This window comes from Notolepis coatsorum, assembly GCF_963971535.1.
Source record: "Notolepis coatsorum genome assembly, chromosome: 2".
NCBI classification, from domain to species: domain Eukaryota; kingdom Metazoa; phylum Chordata; class Actinopteri; order Aulopiformes; family Paralepididae; genus Notolepis; species Notolepis coatsorum.
This window is the reverse complement of record NC_140166.1, coordinates 23,892,608-23,908,488: the sequence shown is the minus strand read 5'-3', so window position 1 is coordinate 23,908,488 and position 15,881 is coordinate 23,892,608. Positions and strand designations below refer to the sequence as shown.

The following is a 15,881-nucleotide window of genomic DNA, read 5'->3' as shown; positions in this document are numbered from 1 at the left end:
CAGGTGTACCATGTACACCTCGTGTACCAAATTGTGCTGTAATTAAAATGGCTGTGTCCTTCAATTGTTCTGGGGAGTTTATACATTAGTAACCTTGCCCGTTCTTATACAGCCTGATCTCTTAGAATATATAAAAGTACTTTTCGACCACAGGAAAAAGGTACATAATTGTATGTTATGGCCATAAGTAATACATTGAACATATTTATATATAATTTTTTTTTTAAATATATATATTGACTTATTTACAAATAAGTACATATGATATTCAAATTATTATTAAATTTTTTTTTAACTTAACATTAAAGTTCCCCTGCAGGGGAATGAACCCAGGACTCTCACACGAGACGTGTTGCAGCCTCATAGTACTTGATTATCTGAAGACAGTCATGTCTGACTTGATCTTAAAACAACAAATGGGTACGAGAGCAGATACGGTTCTTCTGCAGTACATTTAGTAACAATTAAGGAAACCAGTCAGTCAGTGAAAAGGCTCCCAGTCTTCATTCAGGGGACAGATTTATTCTGCAGTCAGTGGAGCAGAACACAGATCCAGACAGACACCAGGATGGACCGACATTGAACCGCAATTACAACATCAAAGATACGTTTTCCCCATTTTAATCTTCTATTAGATTATCCAAATTAACTATGTAGCAATAAACCAAGGTAAAGGGCAAGCAAGCCAGTTAAGTCTCCATTAAATCAGTAAAACAAGGTTAAAAGCCAAAATACAACAACAAAATGGGTCTGAACACAGCCATGCTTTCAATAAACCAAACTCCCTTTGATCTATTGCAAGGTTATAGGAATATTTTCATATATATTAGAGCTACATTTAGGGATAACTTCACTACTAACACAAATGTCTTAGGAATCAGTGTATTCTTCTTCAGAGATGTAGGACAAAGCCACAAGGTTGGTGAGCCGGACACATTTGCAGTAGAGCCTTTAAACTGGACTAAGACCGTAGCGTCAAACACCACTTGCATTATGCACAAAAGAAAAAATTATATTCAAGAAGTACAGCTTAGGAAATAAAAAAAATAAAGAAGTTGCAGACCAAACAAGGCGTCTCACAACAGCTACAAACTAACCAACCTTCAAATGACACTAGAAAATAAGAGAAATGTTAGTTTCCTCCAGATCCAAATATAGATGGAACCAATGACTAGATCTGGCTCTAGTTCAGATGTCGTGAGGAATGTCTCTCTCCCTGAAGGTAACATCTGAAAAAAGAAAAAAGAAAACAAAGCAAGACAGGAAGAAAAGCTGAGACTCTAGGACAGCAGTAGTCGCAGAGCTCTGGAAAGCCGCCGCCATGAACACTTCTTTTTGAGAAGCATAAGGGTAAAAATAGCTTTAGCTAGGAAAGGTTAAGGTCGAAGCCACGGTTCAGATTAGCTAAAACATCAAGGACAAAACTTTTGGTTTGTGAGGTGCCCGGAGAAGCCGCCTTCTCACTGGTCCAGCCGCTGTTTTTTTTTTTCAAGACCAAGCTGAATAGAACACTGGAAGCCACGACACTGGTGGCAGCGGAAACCTCTGATGTTACTCGCAGTGACGACATAGAAATACACAGAGTATATAGACTACTTTTAAATTAGTACAGGGGTGGTTGAGGGGCACCGGTGTGCAGCCTAGTAGCTATCGTAATCTTTCTTGTCTTTTTTGCCTTCGCCCTCGAAGCTGTCCGTGCCGTCGCTGTTGTCACGGCGGCGCTTGCGGTTGTTGCGGATGCTGAAGCGAGGGTTAACCTGGGGCAGCGGGTCCATACCCAGGACCTTGTGGATCTGCCGGAATGCTAGCAGTCTCAGAGCGAACTGGAAGGAGAAGAAGGAGGTGGTAAGAATCGGGTCAGTCCAGGGTGTCGGTGTCTGAGAATTTCTCCAACACTGAAATCCCATACCAGGAAATCAAAGAGACTTCACATTTTTGGCAGAAGAGATCTAACCTTTTTTCTCCAATGGTGAAATGTTGATTATCTCATTTAATTTGACCCAGTGATCGCAAACTGATGGTGCAAGTCTGTACTGTTCAGTAAAACTAATGGTGTAACGGAACGTAGACCAATCTCGGTCACTCTTCGTCTGGGAATGCCCAAAACCAAATTCGGTCACGCCCCATTTTGCGCGACATCCAGTTTTTTTTTTACTGTCAGCGTTTGGGAATTTCATGTCGACAGGTAGGTGAAGTGAAATTATACTTATTTTAGAATATATATATCAAATTTCATGGGTATTCATCTATATTTAGTCATCTAAAGACTTATTAGATATGAACGTATGTACCAGTAAAAAGTGGGAATCTCTAGAATGTGTTTTGGGCGACGGTGTTTACAAGTGCGGGTAGCCTCTCTAATCAACTTAACGTTATACACTACCTTTCTGTTGTAGATGGCAGCATTGGTTTAAAAGGTGAAAATGTTATGACTACAAATCCGAAGACCTTTATCACCTAGTTCACAGGTCAGCACCGGATTAAAGGTGAGGAAAACGTGACCTCAACACAGGAGCGTTAAACTATTAATGCGACCTGAATAGTGACCGAGAATGGTCAACTAATTATCATAACAAAAGTACAGCGTTAACGTTATGTTTGTTGTCTAAAGGGGAACATATGGTACAATTTAAGATTTTAATGATAATCCGCGTATAAAGGACAAATAAAACATTGTTAATTTGTAAGAAACCTCAATGAAACCGCGCAGGGTAAGTTATATTCGCTATTGTTATGAAAATGTGATAGAATCCTAGAAAAATTTGGACGAATTTGGTCACCGTGACGTTAAGTCTGTACTGTTCAGTAAAACTAATGGTGTAAGTCTGTACTGTTCAGTATAACTGATGATTTGGGAGCCGCATGTCAGTACCTGGGAGCCGCGTGTCGGTGCTGGGAGTACCTGGGAGCCGCGTGTCGGTGCTGGGAGTACCTGGGAGCCGCGTGTCGGTGCTGGGAGTACCTGGGAGCCGCGTGTCGGTGCTGGGAGTACCTGGGAGCCGCGTGTCGGTGCTGGGAGCCGCGTGTCGGTGCTGGGAGTACCTGGGAGCCGCGTGTCGGTGCTGGGAGTACCTGGGAGACGCGTGTCGGTGCTGGGAGCCGCGTGTCGGTGCTGGGAGCCGCGTGTCGGTGCCGCGTGTCAGTACCTAGGAGCCATGTGTCGGTGCTGGGAGCAGCGTGTCGGTGCTGGGAGCAGCGTGTCGGTGCTGGGAGCAGCGTGTCGGTGCTGGGAGCAGCGTGTCGGTGCTGGGAGCAGCGTGTCGGTGCTGGGAGCAGCGTGTCGGTGCTGGGAGCAGCGTGTCGGTGCTGGGAGCAGCGTGTCGGTGCTGGGAGCAGCGTGTCGGTGCTGGGAGCAGCGTGTCGGTGCTGGGAGCAGCGTGTCGGTGCTGGGAGCAGCGTGTCGGTGCTGGGAGCAGCGTGTCGGTGCTGGGAGCAGCGTGTCGGTGGGGTCAGTCAGTACCTGAGCACTAGAGGTTATATCCTCCCTCTGCTGCTCGCCAATAGCCGTCAGGGTGTCAGTAGGATTCTTCTCACATGGATCTACCAGTCCTGGTCCACCTGGTAGCAAACACAATGAGCCATGAGTCATCACATCCCAGACATACTGGAAGCGCTAAAAAGTACTTATTTAAAGGGGCAGTTCACACAAAATTGAAGGAGGTGTACTTGGTAGAGAATAGTTCCTAAATGAAATGAGATGAGACGTTGCTTGAGTTTTTCCAAATATATATTTTTTTGTGCTTTGAGTGCCACAAGCAGAGTGCCATTCCCCTCCATTGTACTGGAGTGAAGATATCTCTAAACTTTGGATAGATATGGGTGAACTGCCCCTTTAATTGTGGAAAACGACATTGTAAAACATGAAGAACAAATAACGTCTTGGTTTCTAACAGTACAGGGTTCCAGCTACTATAACGTCACACAAGTCGGAAGTTGGGATTCAAATTCCATGTTTCAGATCCGTAGCTCAGAGACGTGTACGCTAACATGTAGAGTAGAACACATGTCCGCACGGAGTTCCTCCACCGTCTGCCACCATCCTGATCTTACCAGGGAGTAGAATCCCAGAAGAAATGCACTCAAAGACTCGTCTCAGCGCGTCGCCTGGGCTGAGGGGGCCGGAGGCGCTGCTGATAGCCTTCTCCACCAACAGCTCCAAGGCCTGCGGAGAAGAGACGGGAAGCGTGGAGACGAGTGAGAGACCCCTCACGTCATTATGACATCAAGCCCTGGTACGTTTCTTTTGGCTGAACCACAGACGAAGCTAGGAGAGATCTATTAATAGTCCATTCATTTTCCTAGAGGTGAAGCAAAGACTGGAGACTCAGGAGTAGCCAGAAAATGCGTCACCCATGAGGTCTATAGAGGTCTTATTCCACCTGCAGAGGGGGAACAACCCTCACGTATGTCCCTGCATTGGTTAAGTACCATAAATAACACGCCATCATTTTACCTTTGGTTACTTGCAAACATCAGAGCACAGCCGTCTAAAACAGGGTTCCTGCTGGTTTCAAGTTAAGACTTAAGTCAAGAGACAGTTTTAACCTCTTAACACTTTGAGTGCCACTCACAAGATATCTCGGGTTTTTAATAGTGACGGGGAATGCCACTCACGCGTTTTCTCTGATTTTTTTCTTTTTAGCGATCTGAAATCATATTGAATCACCCGAGCCTACCCGAGTATAGCCGAGCGGCGCCGGCGATCATTGTGGAAAAAAGCGCCCCCTGTCGTCCAGATGACATAAGGGATTTTGGAATGGAGTCAATGAAAATGGATGGGGAAAGAAATCCGGTACTCCACATTTTCCAGTCCACTGATGCAGCCGGAGTCCCAGCGTTCATTCAGGGGGCTCTGAGACCCGCGGATTCATGTACTGCACTGTACACACGTTGGATCAATACACTTATCGATTTTTTCGAATGGTGATCAGGAATTGGAATATACCAGTTGGATACCATCTGATGTCAGGTAAGGAATCTATGTTATCAGTGTTAGGATAATCAGACTAATTTTGATGAAGATATAGGCTGTTTTGTGAAATGTCCTGTGAAATGTCCTCTTTCGGTTTCTATATAAAAGTCGAAGAGGAAATGAAAACGGCGATTATCCGTGCGCGGCCCGAATGTGCTTGCGTGCACGTATAATATTGATCATCTAGCGTTTATTTGAAAACGATTCATAAATAGGCCGACAAATAACAACGTTATGGAATATTACAGTAAAAGACGATTTTCACAGAATGGTCCAGAATGAACCGTTTTTTTTATCTCAAAACGAGTGCTTTTCTAAATGCTCTGAAACAGAAATGAAGTGATAAAAAAACAATCTGCCTTGACAGCACTGACTGGAAAATAGTCTTTGATAATGCGATGGGCAGATTAGACACATAGCCATAATTTAAAACATAGATTAGGCGATATTAACGGTAACATTGGCGCCGATGGTGGCATTCAGGGGGTAAAAAGGAAAACCCGGCGTGGCGCTCAAAGTGTTAAGCCCTAGCCATATTTTAAGAAAACTCGCCTAAAAGTACATACCCAAGTAAAAAGATTGCTTCACTTCTACAAGGTCCATTTGCATGTTCTTGGTATCTAGGGACATCTATGGAACTCAGGGAATGTATGTAGTGTCAGAAATAGTGTATCCGTTACTATGCTTGAGTAAATTGCAATGAACCAAAAGGAGAATATCAATTATTATTATAATTTTTTTTCTCATCTTTGATGGTGAATAACACCATGCCAACATTGTCCAAAAGTGAAGTGTACTAAAAATCTAAGCAAATGAACAAAGGCAGGGCTTGACATTAAGGCTTGTCAGATTGTCCGGGACAAGTAAAAAAAAATATATATATATTCCCCAAACGAATAGTAACGTTATTCCATCTAATCAGAAAGTGCCCGTCAGTGTCACTGGAAACTCTCATTCTCTGTACGTCAATATTACTTGTCCCGGACAAACTGAGAGCGTCTTCTGAGTGCTCGCTTAGTAGTTGACAGTGGCACGAGACCCGCGAAAATATCAGAATGTTTTAATAAAAGTTCCCGCGATACTGGCCATTCTCTCAGTCAAGGGAGCACTCGCAAGAGAACGTTAAAAAGAGCAGAAGATGGAGAACAGACACAGACTGACCAACGGGGAACTGCATCCAACCCTAGTACAACCCTCAAGTCTAAGTTAAGGACACATCAAAATCACAGAGGTGTAATGTTAGTCTATTGGAACTGTATACAGTAGTCAGCTGCTCGTTAGCCTTCTAGCTTGATCGCAGGCTGCTTGCTAGCTAATGTTAGCCCTGTATGTGAAAACTTTACACAGCAGCAGTTGATTTGATTGCGTGTGTGTATCGTTCGCTCAAAGCAGCCTGCCCAATGTTAGCTAGGTGTATCCGTTATATTGACATGGCTTGACAACAGAGGTTGAAATTTAACTTCACATTTATTGGCTGTTCGTTTACATGTCGTTTAATGCTAATGCATCGGAGTCCAGCGTACAACTGTGTTTATCTCGACTTCCGGACATAGTGTGATGCACTCAAATACTGCATCCAAGAGGCTCAAACGCAAACCAAATACATTTTGTATGACTATGCTGCCACCGAAAGAAAATCTCTCTGAAATGAATGAAATCTACTGTAAATAGTTACTTTTGTATAATGTCTATAGGTCCGCCATTTTTTTTTTACCAGATTGCGAGAAAAAAAAAGGTAAAGAAACAATATACGTTGTATTTTATGGCAATAACGTTGAGGTTTGTTCGACCCGTGAGATATAAACACGATATTTACGTCAATATTTCCAAGAGAAAAATAGTTGGCTTTCTATGTCTGTGGCTGGTGTGAGCTGGGTAGACCGTAAACACACAAACCCTAAATGTCCCTTTGAACAGCACATTCAGCATTTCCCTTGCTCTCGTGTGGAGGAGAGATTATCAAAAAGATAGGAACTATAAATCAACCCCCCATAACGACCGCAGATAAAGAACCTGGTCTCTTGTAAACTTCAACTGCATTCCTCCGTTTATCTTGTTTCCAATTCCAGTAGTCCGTATCTCCATTATAACCGTGAATCTTTGTTTATATTACAGAAAAGAGCAGTAAGAAGTGTTCATGAAGTGGATTCAAAAGAACACTGTTTAAGTCAGGACTTATGCAACTTAAAGATATAGTTGAGTTACAGATATTAGTCATGTACAGGGCAAAAAGCACGGTATTGCCAGAAAGCGTGCAGAAGTTGTTTGTTTTTAGCTCCGAGGACGAGGAACAAATGAAATCCATCAAAAACTATTGTACAGATAGAATACGTAATATATCATTACAAAAACACAGAATATGAAAAATATTTCGTAATGAACCATTTCGTATTATTCGTTTTTTTTTTAAAGTAGAGTCTATTTTTCGTGGCGCAGACGGCAGGTGTGGAAACAGTAACAGTCAGGCTGGTCGTCACCAAGTCCCTGATCCTGTAACACTACTGTGTTTAATGGTATATTCTTACAAGAACAAGCTCGATGGAGTCAAGAGGACTAAGTATTAAAATAATTTAATCAAACAATATTCTCATCATGGAGAAATCAGTGGAAGAATGTATATCCTCTAAAAGATTATACTTATTTATATGGACTTAAAGATTATACTTATTTATATAGACTTAAAAATGTAGATTATAGGTTATTTTCCCCACAAATAAATCATCCCTCTGCATGTTTGACGAGTCATTTGCTCAAAATCTTCTATACATATTTTATTCTTTCAATGAAAAATTATGTTTCACTAGCAGTTACCGGTACTCCAAAAATGTTTTACGTAATTTCCCCCACAAAAACACACATTTCCAGTTGAACTCACCCAGCTCGGGACCGCCGACCAGGTGGGAACCCGCTGGCAGAGGTCTCGCAGGATACGGATAACAATCACGCAGGATTGAAGTCCATTGGCTCTAGCCTTTTGACGCAGCAAAGTCATGTTTAGTGAGTGACAAGGAGCGTTAAAAAAAACAAACACAAAAAGACACAAGGAGGCTCATTAACGACAAAGGGTGGATTCTGTCAACAGGAGGTCCAAACACTACTGTGCATAATGGAAGCTTGTGATCGGGTTCCACTAGATTCATTAAACTTAAATTTAAAAAAAACGGGCCGTAAATAGTCTGCGGTCAGCTGCCATTCCCAGCAGTATTTTACCTCGTAGTTAGTAGGGGAGTTCACGGTTTGCAAGATGCACAAGGTGACAGGAGGAGTGTCTCCCTGGCATCTTATAAACCCTGACCTCAAGGTTGTTTCCAAGTATCTCACAAACGAGGTCATCTGAGAGGGTAGCATAGGGACTGACAGAGCAGAGAGGACATCTCGCTTTACTTTGCCTGTGCTTTTGCCCTTTTTTTTTTTTTTAGCAGAACCACAGTAAACTAACCAGATGTTCCTTGTTCTTCTCTCAATCCCTATTCTACGAAAAATATAAAAGAAAAAAAAAAATCACAAAATACAAACGCTCAACATGAAAGCACTTATTGATGACACTCTTATGTTCACTCTGCAGCCTTATGCAAACACATGGAACGGAGGAAACAGTAGAATCAAAAGGAAAATAATAGAATACAAGGATGCCAGTTACTTTTCTTTTTTGTTATTATTGTTACAGTAAATATGAATACTTCTAAAATAAACTTAAAAAGTTAAAATCAATAAAAAAGGCAACGAACGTTAACCTGGTCGACTACGTCCTTAATAGGTCGGCATCCTTGAATATCAAGTTTAAAATTTGTATTTCAAATTACAGGATTGTTTTTTTTCCATCATTTAAAAAAAGTATATATTCAAACCAAAAGAGAAGATAAATAAAGTATAGATGCATCTCATAAGGCTACAATAAGAAAGTAAAATGATGTTTGCGAACCTGGAACCACTTAGCGTGGCGCAGAGCAGCCAGAGCGTCAAGGCATTTTTGCCTGTCCAAGACGTCCGCTTGGTCTTTCCCCATACCAGAGGTTACATCTACAAAATGGATTCCAATTGTCAAAGTGGTGATGAGGAATGGGTGTTTGACCAGGTCATCAAGGCTGGCGAGAACAGACACATTGCCACACATACCAACTGCTTTTCTTTTGTCTCTGTTTCAACCCCCGCCGTGATACTGTCGAGTTTGTTATAAACACTTAAGAAAACAAAGGTCGTCGAGGCCTGTATAAGACCGACTTCACACAGGTACAAACGCCTCGGCCTGTAGTGTACGAGATGTGTTGAGTGTTGGATACAGATTAACGATGTATGATGCGTTAGTTTGTGTTTTATTGAGTACAAATAATAAAAAGGGGAAATATTGGCACATTCGTTTTTGGGTAAAAGGGGATATGAGTCGAGTGGTAGTTGATTTAGCTGACCCCGACCTCAGACGCAGGGCCGATGGGATAGGACCGACCTCATCAGACGCAGGGCCGATGGGATAGGACCGACCTCATCAGACGCAGGGCCGATGGGATAGGACCGACCTCATCTGACGCAGGGCCGATGGGATAGGACCAACCTCATAAGGCACAGGGCCGATGGGATAGGACCAACCTCAGACAACGAGACCGATGGGATAGACAGCTGTCATCTACATACACGACACCGGTTTAGGCATTCAGGTTAAACAGATTTTAAATATAGTTTTATGAGATTGTCGATTAGGTGTTGTGCTCATGAATCGCGTGAAATCTTGTGTGCTCATTCTCCCAATTTCGTCATTTTGCATCAGTTTCCTCTAGGTTTTCTGTGATGAAAGACTAAGGCAGGACACAGACAGGGTTCAGATGGGTGATGGTAATTAATATGAACATGGCATTGGTAAAAACAGAGAAAAAACGAGGAGGGAGGAGACGTCATGAGAAGTGCAATAATGGCCTACTGGAGAAGGGGGGGTGACCTCATAATAAAGGGCGGCATGGCAATGGTAGGTGTGGCAAAGTGTTTGGGTGGGGGTGATGGGGGGAACCTTGGTCAAAAATCCTTCCGGAAGCCGAGTGGGGACCGTACCAAGCCTCTGGCGGGAGACAAGTTACTAGAAGATGTTACTGTATTTTGATTTATTTTTTTAGTCATTCAAAAGAAAAGAGAGAGAGAGGCTTTGGGCTGGACTTGTAAGAATAGCTACGGATACATGGAGGCAGCGATGCGTGCTGGAAAGAAAAAAAAATGAAACATGAAAGCTCCCAGCAAAACAAAGAGGGGGGTTAGGACATCACTGCATGCATACCTGGCGTCAGCAAGGTTTGAATTAAGAAACCCCTACAGTCATTGTATACCGATGGCTGTACCCAGGTCCAACCAAAGATTCCTCTCATAGGCATAGCCTTCCTCGCTGAAGCTGACCAACAATCCCCCCTAAGGATTCTCTCAAAAATATTCATCATTGTTAAATAATAGTTTGAAATGTTTTACCTACAAAAAAATAAATCAAAATAATTAGTTAAAAAAATTTTAAATAATAAAAAATATATTGCGCCAAATTTTTGTGTCTTTAGGTTTGGAGGACACCCGTTCTCACCACCAGACATAAGTAATATTTGTTTCCTGTGGGGACATGGTGTGTATGAGACCCAAGCTTCTGCTAGCCCAGACTTCCTCTCTCTCTCTCTCTCTCAACTGTGTGGAATCCCCCCCCCCCCCCCCAAAGCCATAATGCCAATTTGAGAAACGGGTAAACAATTCGAACTTTCGCGCAAAACTTCCTGTGGACAACTATGCACGATTTACGCCAAAATTCGAGTTGCGCACACCGTGTCTCAAGTTAGGATTCGGTTACAGTTCCCCCTCCCACTATATGATTCAATCTTTTTATTGTTCCTTCTCATCTAACAAAGTCATCATTTCAAGAAGATTTGTCGTTTTAACGATGAGTTGAATTCTCCGCTCCCTGACCCCCCCCATGACCCCCTGGTAAAGAATTAGAGAAAGAGAATCCCCAGGAAACAAAGACGAATCTTACCTGGGGGTAAAACTAGACTGACACAATGCAAACACTGATCATGCTTTGTTTCAAAGGGATAGCATCTGAGAGGCACAGGAGAGTTACAGAGCATAAAAAGCCTAAGAGGAACACTGCTGGCACCTTAAAAAAAAAAAAAAACAGTGTTCCACTCAACCCTGTGTTTCAACCAGGACCGCCGAGCTCAAACACGATTAAGTCAATCACGCATTTCAACCAGGAACGCCAAGCTCAACGTGATTAGAAACGGCACATCGATGGAATTCATTGAGACCTCGAAATGTACTAAAAAACAAAAAAAAACAATGATTCAGTCTTAAGAGATCAATAAAAAGCATGGATGCTCCGCCATCTAATCACGTCTCATGTGCTTCAAGAAATGGTCTCAGTAGTTTAATGGGAGAGTTGTCAAAAAGACTATAAAATGCATATTAAAACTAGGAAGGAGTCGAAACAACTAAAGCCATTAAATGCTCAATGTTAAAGACTGAGATCGGCTTCTCGTTGGTGAGGTTCAAGCACTTTGTTGGTTGGCGTTGAGATGTTCCAGTTACCACAGGACTAAACAACGGACAGCAAGATGCCCCAATTACACCAATTAGATCTGAACTACTTTTAAAAAGCCCAAAACGACTGTTTGTAAAATGCCAGCAGGGTTGAGCTCTTCAGACAGGAATCAACATGTGAAGATTGATCTCATAGGGATGTGGGAGAAGAGAGAGAAAGAGGGAGAGAAAGAGAAGAGAAGGTTTGCGATGTCTTTTCCAACCTCCATCCGGGCCGCCCTCCTCCCGGATTATGGGTGACGTCAGTGTGATCGTCACTTGCATCTTAGGCTCAGCAGAGGACATCAGGATGATGGCCGCCTCCTGCATGGAGCTCGACACCTCATACTTTTCTGGTGTTACCACCTGGAGGAGATGAACAGCACGTCAAGACAAATGCATCCGTCCTCTTTTCAAACCGGGGGTATTTTAAGGGTAGGTTACAACCTGCTTCAAGAACATTACCGGTAAGTACATACTGGCCAGTCCCTCCAGGAAATCACGATCTTGTGATCGCAAGAATGAATGCTAATTCAGCCAAATGCAGCAATATTTGCAGCCAGGGCTTGCTATCTTGCATATATATAATGCGTAACATACGCATATAACATAGCAAATGCTGTAGGACTGCGGTCATAAAATGGTTAAGGATTACCTAAGTAATCATAAGTACTAACTTACAGGTCACAGGATAACATTGAATGGTGATCCATTTTGTGAATAAATTAGTTCTCTGATGAAACAATATCTATATGCAGACAGCTCTACAATCGGTTATCAATATGGCTATCTAATGTTAGCAAGTATAGTGTAGCTCCACCTGACTGTTAATGTTACCATTGTAACAAGTGTAACAAGTTTGTTGTTCCACTGGGAAAGACTGTTCATCACGGCATACAACTTGGTTCATCCAAATGTCAGTTTGGAAGACTTTGTATTAAAAATAACACGTACAGAACATAGCAAAGCTCTATACTCTCATCAAAACAAACACCAAAACATGAAGTGACCAGATACATTTGGCCCAATTATCATAAGACCACATTTCCTAATTCTCATGGTAAGACCACATTATCATAGTAAGACCACATTTCCCAATTCTCATGGTAAGACCACATTTCCTAGTTCTCAGTTGCTTCAGCTTGTAATATATAATACAAAAAATAACACAATGTGGTGAGTCATGCGTATATGTATTGACATTATGGCAACCCTTGAGCCATCATTACAGTACAGTGTTTCCCAAAGGATTTTCAGAGACTATGGGGGGTGAACCTCCGACCCTCTAGGGGGGGGTCGGGGGGCATGCCCTCCCGGAACTTTTTTGTGTGTGTACATTTTAAAGTTAAATGCATCAATCTAGTGCACTTTGAGAGCAAAATAAAGAGGCTAGATCTATGATGAACTTTGTGCTCAAAACACAATATCTACTAGACGAGTACTTCCCAATCCTCTCCTTGAAGCACCCCAGCCGTTCAATGCATTTGTTAAATTCTACCACCAGCACACCCGATTCAACTTAACTAGCCTTTTATTAGTTGAATCAAGGTGTGGTGGTGGTGGAATTTAACAAATATGGAACGGCTGGGGTGCCTCGAGGAGAGGTTTGGGAACCACTGGACTAGAGCATACATTTGAGCCATCAAAGAAATGAAGCAAAAGTAGTTACCTGTGTTGAACTGGTTTATTTCTTTAGAAAATAAAAGAATATAGATTACTATTACGACCAATACTACTGATACATCCCTATTGGCAAACTTTATATAATTTTTTTTTTAATAATTAATAATAATTTAAGTTTATTTTTTAATTAGCATTTTTTTTGGTTCATTATACAACTGTGGCGGGCCGCCACAGTCTAGGTAATTAATGGGAAACCCTGCAGTAGTGCACTGAATAAAACCCTTCATTAATATTGTGTGTTACATTCCTTGTCTATTTTCCCTGCAACCCACAGAGCTTAATGTACATGGTGTCGTTTTTGTGTAAAATGGCAGCCATGCACCATCTGCATTATACAACCACCAGGCTGAAAAATAGCTTCTTCCCGGATGCTGAGAGACTGCTGAACTGTCCATCACAGTTCATCACTGCCATGCCTCTGCACCTAGGACACTTCTCTCTCAATCAGTGAATTAAATTAGTTTAATTGAATTAAGACTTGTTTTTATTTTAATCAGTTTGCATGTTTATCATGAGGATCAGTATTTGTTTTAGTATTTATTTAGTTATTTTAGTATTTAATGGCTATAACCGAGACCCTAGTACTGTATTTCGTGCTTCCATGTCCCATGGAAAAATGACAATAAACATGACTTTGATGAAGCTGGTACCGTGAGCTGCTTGGGGAGGTGCTCCACGATGCGGCTCAGGAGCTCCGTGGTGGGCTTCAGCTTCTCAGAGCAGAGCAGGACCAGGTTCACGTTCTTGTCCCCGCGGAGCAGCAGGCCCTTGGCCAGGACGCCCACTCTCATCACCCCCTTCAGGGCTCTGGGCGGACATGAGGAAGGACATAAGGACAGTCGGAACGAATCTCTCGTAAAACAGAACTACCGTAATCTCTCATATGACAGTCAGAATTAATCTCTCATATGACAGTCAGAACTAATCTGTAATACAGCGATTCTCAAACTACGGGTCGCGACCCAAAGTGGGGTTGTGGGTAGGTGACAGTGGGGCCATGCATTGGAAGTAATCAAGTTCAACAACGTGTGCTTTTATTTTGATATTCCTAAATTCCAAAGTGGGGTTGTGGGTAGGTGACAGTGGGGCCATGCATTGGAAGTAATCAAGTTCAACAACGTGTGCTTTTATTTTGATATTCCTAAATTCCACCTTGAAATTACACGATAAGTTAATAATTAACCGGTAAGTGTGGGGTCGACAAAAAAAATCCTAAATAAAATGGGGCTGTGGTATAAAAAGGTTTGAGAACCCCTGCTCTAATATGACAGCTCTAATCTCTCATGACGGAACTAATCTCTCATATGACAGTCAGAACTAATCTCCCCTAAAACAGAATGAAACGAGGGAAATAAGAATCTCTCTGCCCCTCTTGGAAGTCTCACCCGTCTCCCTCTCATCCGTCAGTCAGTCAGTGTCTCTCTCACCTGTCTTTGGGGATCTCCTTCTCCTTCTTCTTCTCTTTTTCCTTTTCCTTTTCCTTTTCCTTCTCCTTTTCCTTCTCCTCTTTCTCCTCCTCCTTGCCCTTGTCCTTGTCCTTGTCCTTGTCCTGGTCAGTGATGATGTCAGACACCAGCTTGAGGGCTCGCTCAGTGATGGACACAATCTTCTGGATAGCCTGGAGCTCATCCTCTGTCGGATAGATGGCGGCGTGCTTGGTCATGACGTATCGATCATCTGAAGAATCAGGCCTACGAGGAGGCTGGAAGATAAATTATGCATTTATATAGCGCTTTACACTCACAGACGGCGGAGGCAACCATACAAGGTGCCAAACTGCTTATCGGGAGCAATTAGACGACCTGATCTACCTCCTGAGCGACTGGCATACCAAAATAAGAGTTGGGCTAGGGTTAGATGGCGGCGTGCATGGCCATGACTCATAACGTATCGATCATCTGAATAATTAGGCCTAAACAGACTGAGATAAGAGTTGGGTGAAATTTCCCTGGACATGCATCAGGTTCAGATTAAAAACAGGTTCTGTGTTTTTGGTAGCCGCTTTGAGCTGTATTAAAAATATCAGGTACCCTTTGGAATTTGATTGAGTTATGTTTCCTAACAGAGTACTGTGATGTTTTGCATCAAAGTATTGATTTAGAAATTTTGACATCAAGTTGTCAAATTTTACAAACCAAAACAAAATAGACCAATCAGAATATACTTGCTAACAATTCTTTAGTATATAAATGCTTTTATCTAGTCGAGTCTAATGTTGTAGTCTTTTAGACTCTTTAGCCTAGTCTGGGTCTGACTTGCTGAGGGAGGACATCACAGCAATACACCTACCACAGGGCCCTGGGGCTGAGGGATGGGCATGCCGGGCCGGACTCCCAGCAGACCAGGGGGCCCCGGAGGACCCTGGGGATAGCCTCCGTCAGGCATGCGGCGCCGGTCGTCCCAGTGGTGCTGCTCTTCCTCCATGCGTCTCCAGTACATGTCTTCCTCATAACGCCTGAAACACAACAAGAACAGTTTGTACCTGGAGGAGAAACGTTTCTTACATTCTACCTGGAGGAGAAACGTTTCTTACATTCTACCTGGAGGAGAAACGTTTCTTATATTCTACCTGGAGGAGAAACGTTTCTTACATTCTACCTGGAAGAGAAATGTTTCTTACATTCTACCTGGAAGAGAAACATCTTAGATTCTACCTGGAAGAGAAACGTTTCTTACATTCTACCTGGAG

At 42.6% G+C, this 15,881-nt stretch overlaps 1 protein-coding gene across 2 annotated transcripts in view; it reads right to left on the bottom strand.

The window, feature by feature from the left end:
* Positions 1–485: 485 nt before the first annotated feature.
* zfr (zinc finger RNA binding protein) overlaps positions 486–15,881 on the bottom strand; it is a 111,794-nt gene continuing 96,398 nt past the window's right edge. For both annotated transcript variants that reach the window (XM_084309083.1, XM_084309084.1), the window contains exons 12-20: positions 15,482–15,647; positions 14,620–14,894; positions 13,843–13,999; positions 11,734–11,875; positions 8,895–8,992; positions 7,848–7,943; positions 4,051–4,162; positions 3,461–3,558; positions 486–1,823 (exon numbers count right to left, since the gene is read on the bottom strand). In XM_084309083.1, coding sequence (XP_084165209.1) covers positions 1,641–1,823; positions 3,461–3,558; positions 4,051–4,162; positions 7,848–7,943; positions 8,895–8,992; positions 11,734–11,875; positions 13,843–13,999; positions 14,620–14,894; positions 15,482–15,647 — 1,327 coding nt within the window. In that variant the 3' untranslated portion in view covers positions 486–1,640. The remainder of the gene's footprint in view (positions 1,824–3,460; positions 3,559–4,050; positions 4,163–7,847; positions 7,944–8,894; positions 8,993–11,733; positions 11,876–13,842; positions 14,000–14,619; positions 14,895–15,481; positions 15,648–15,881) is intronic.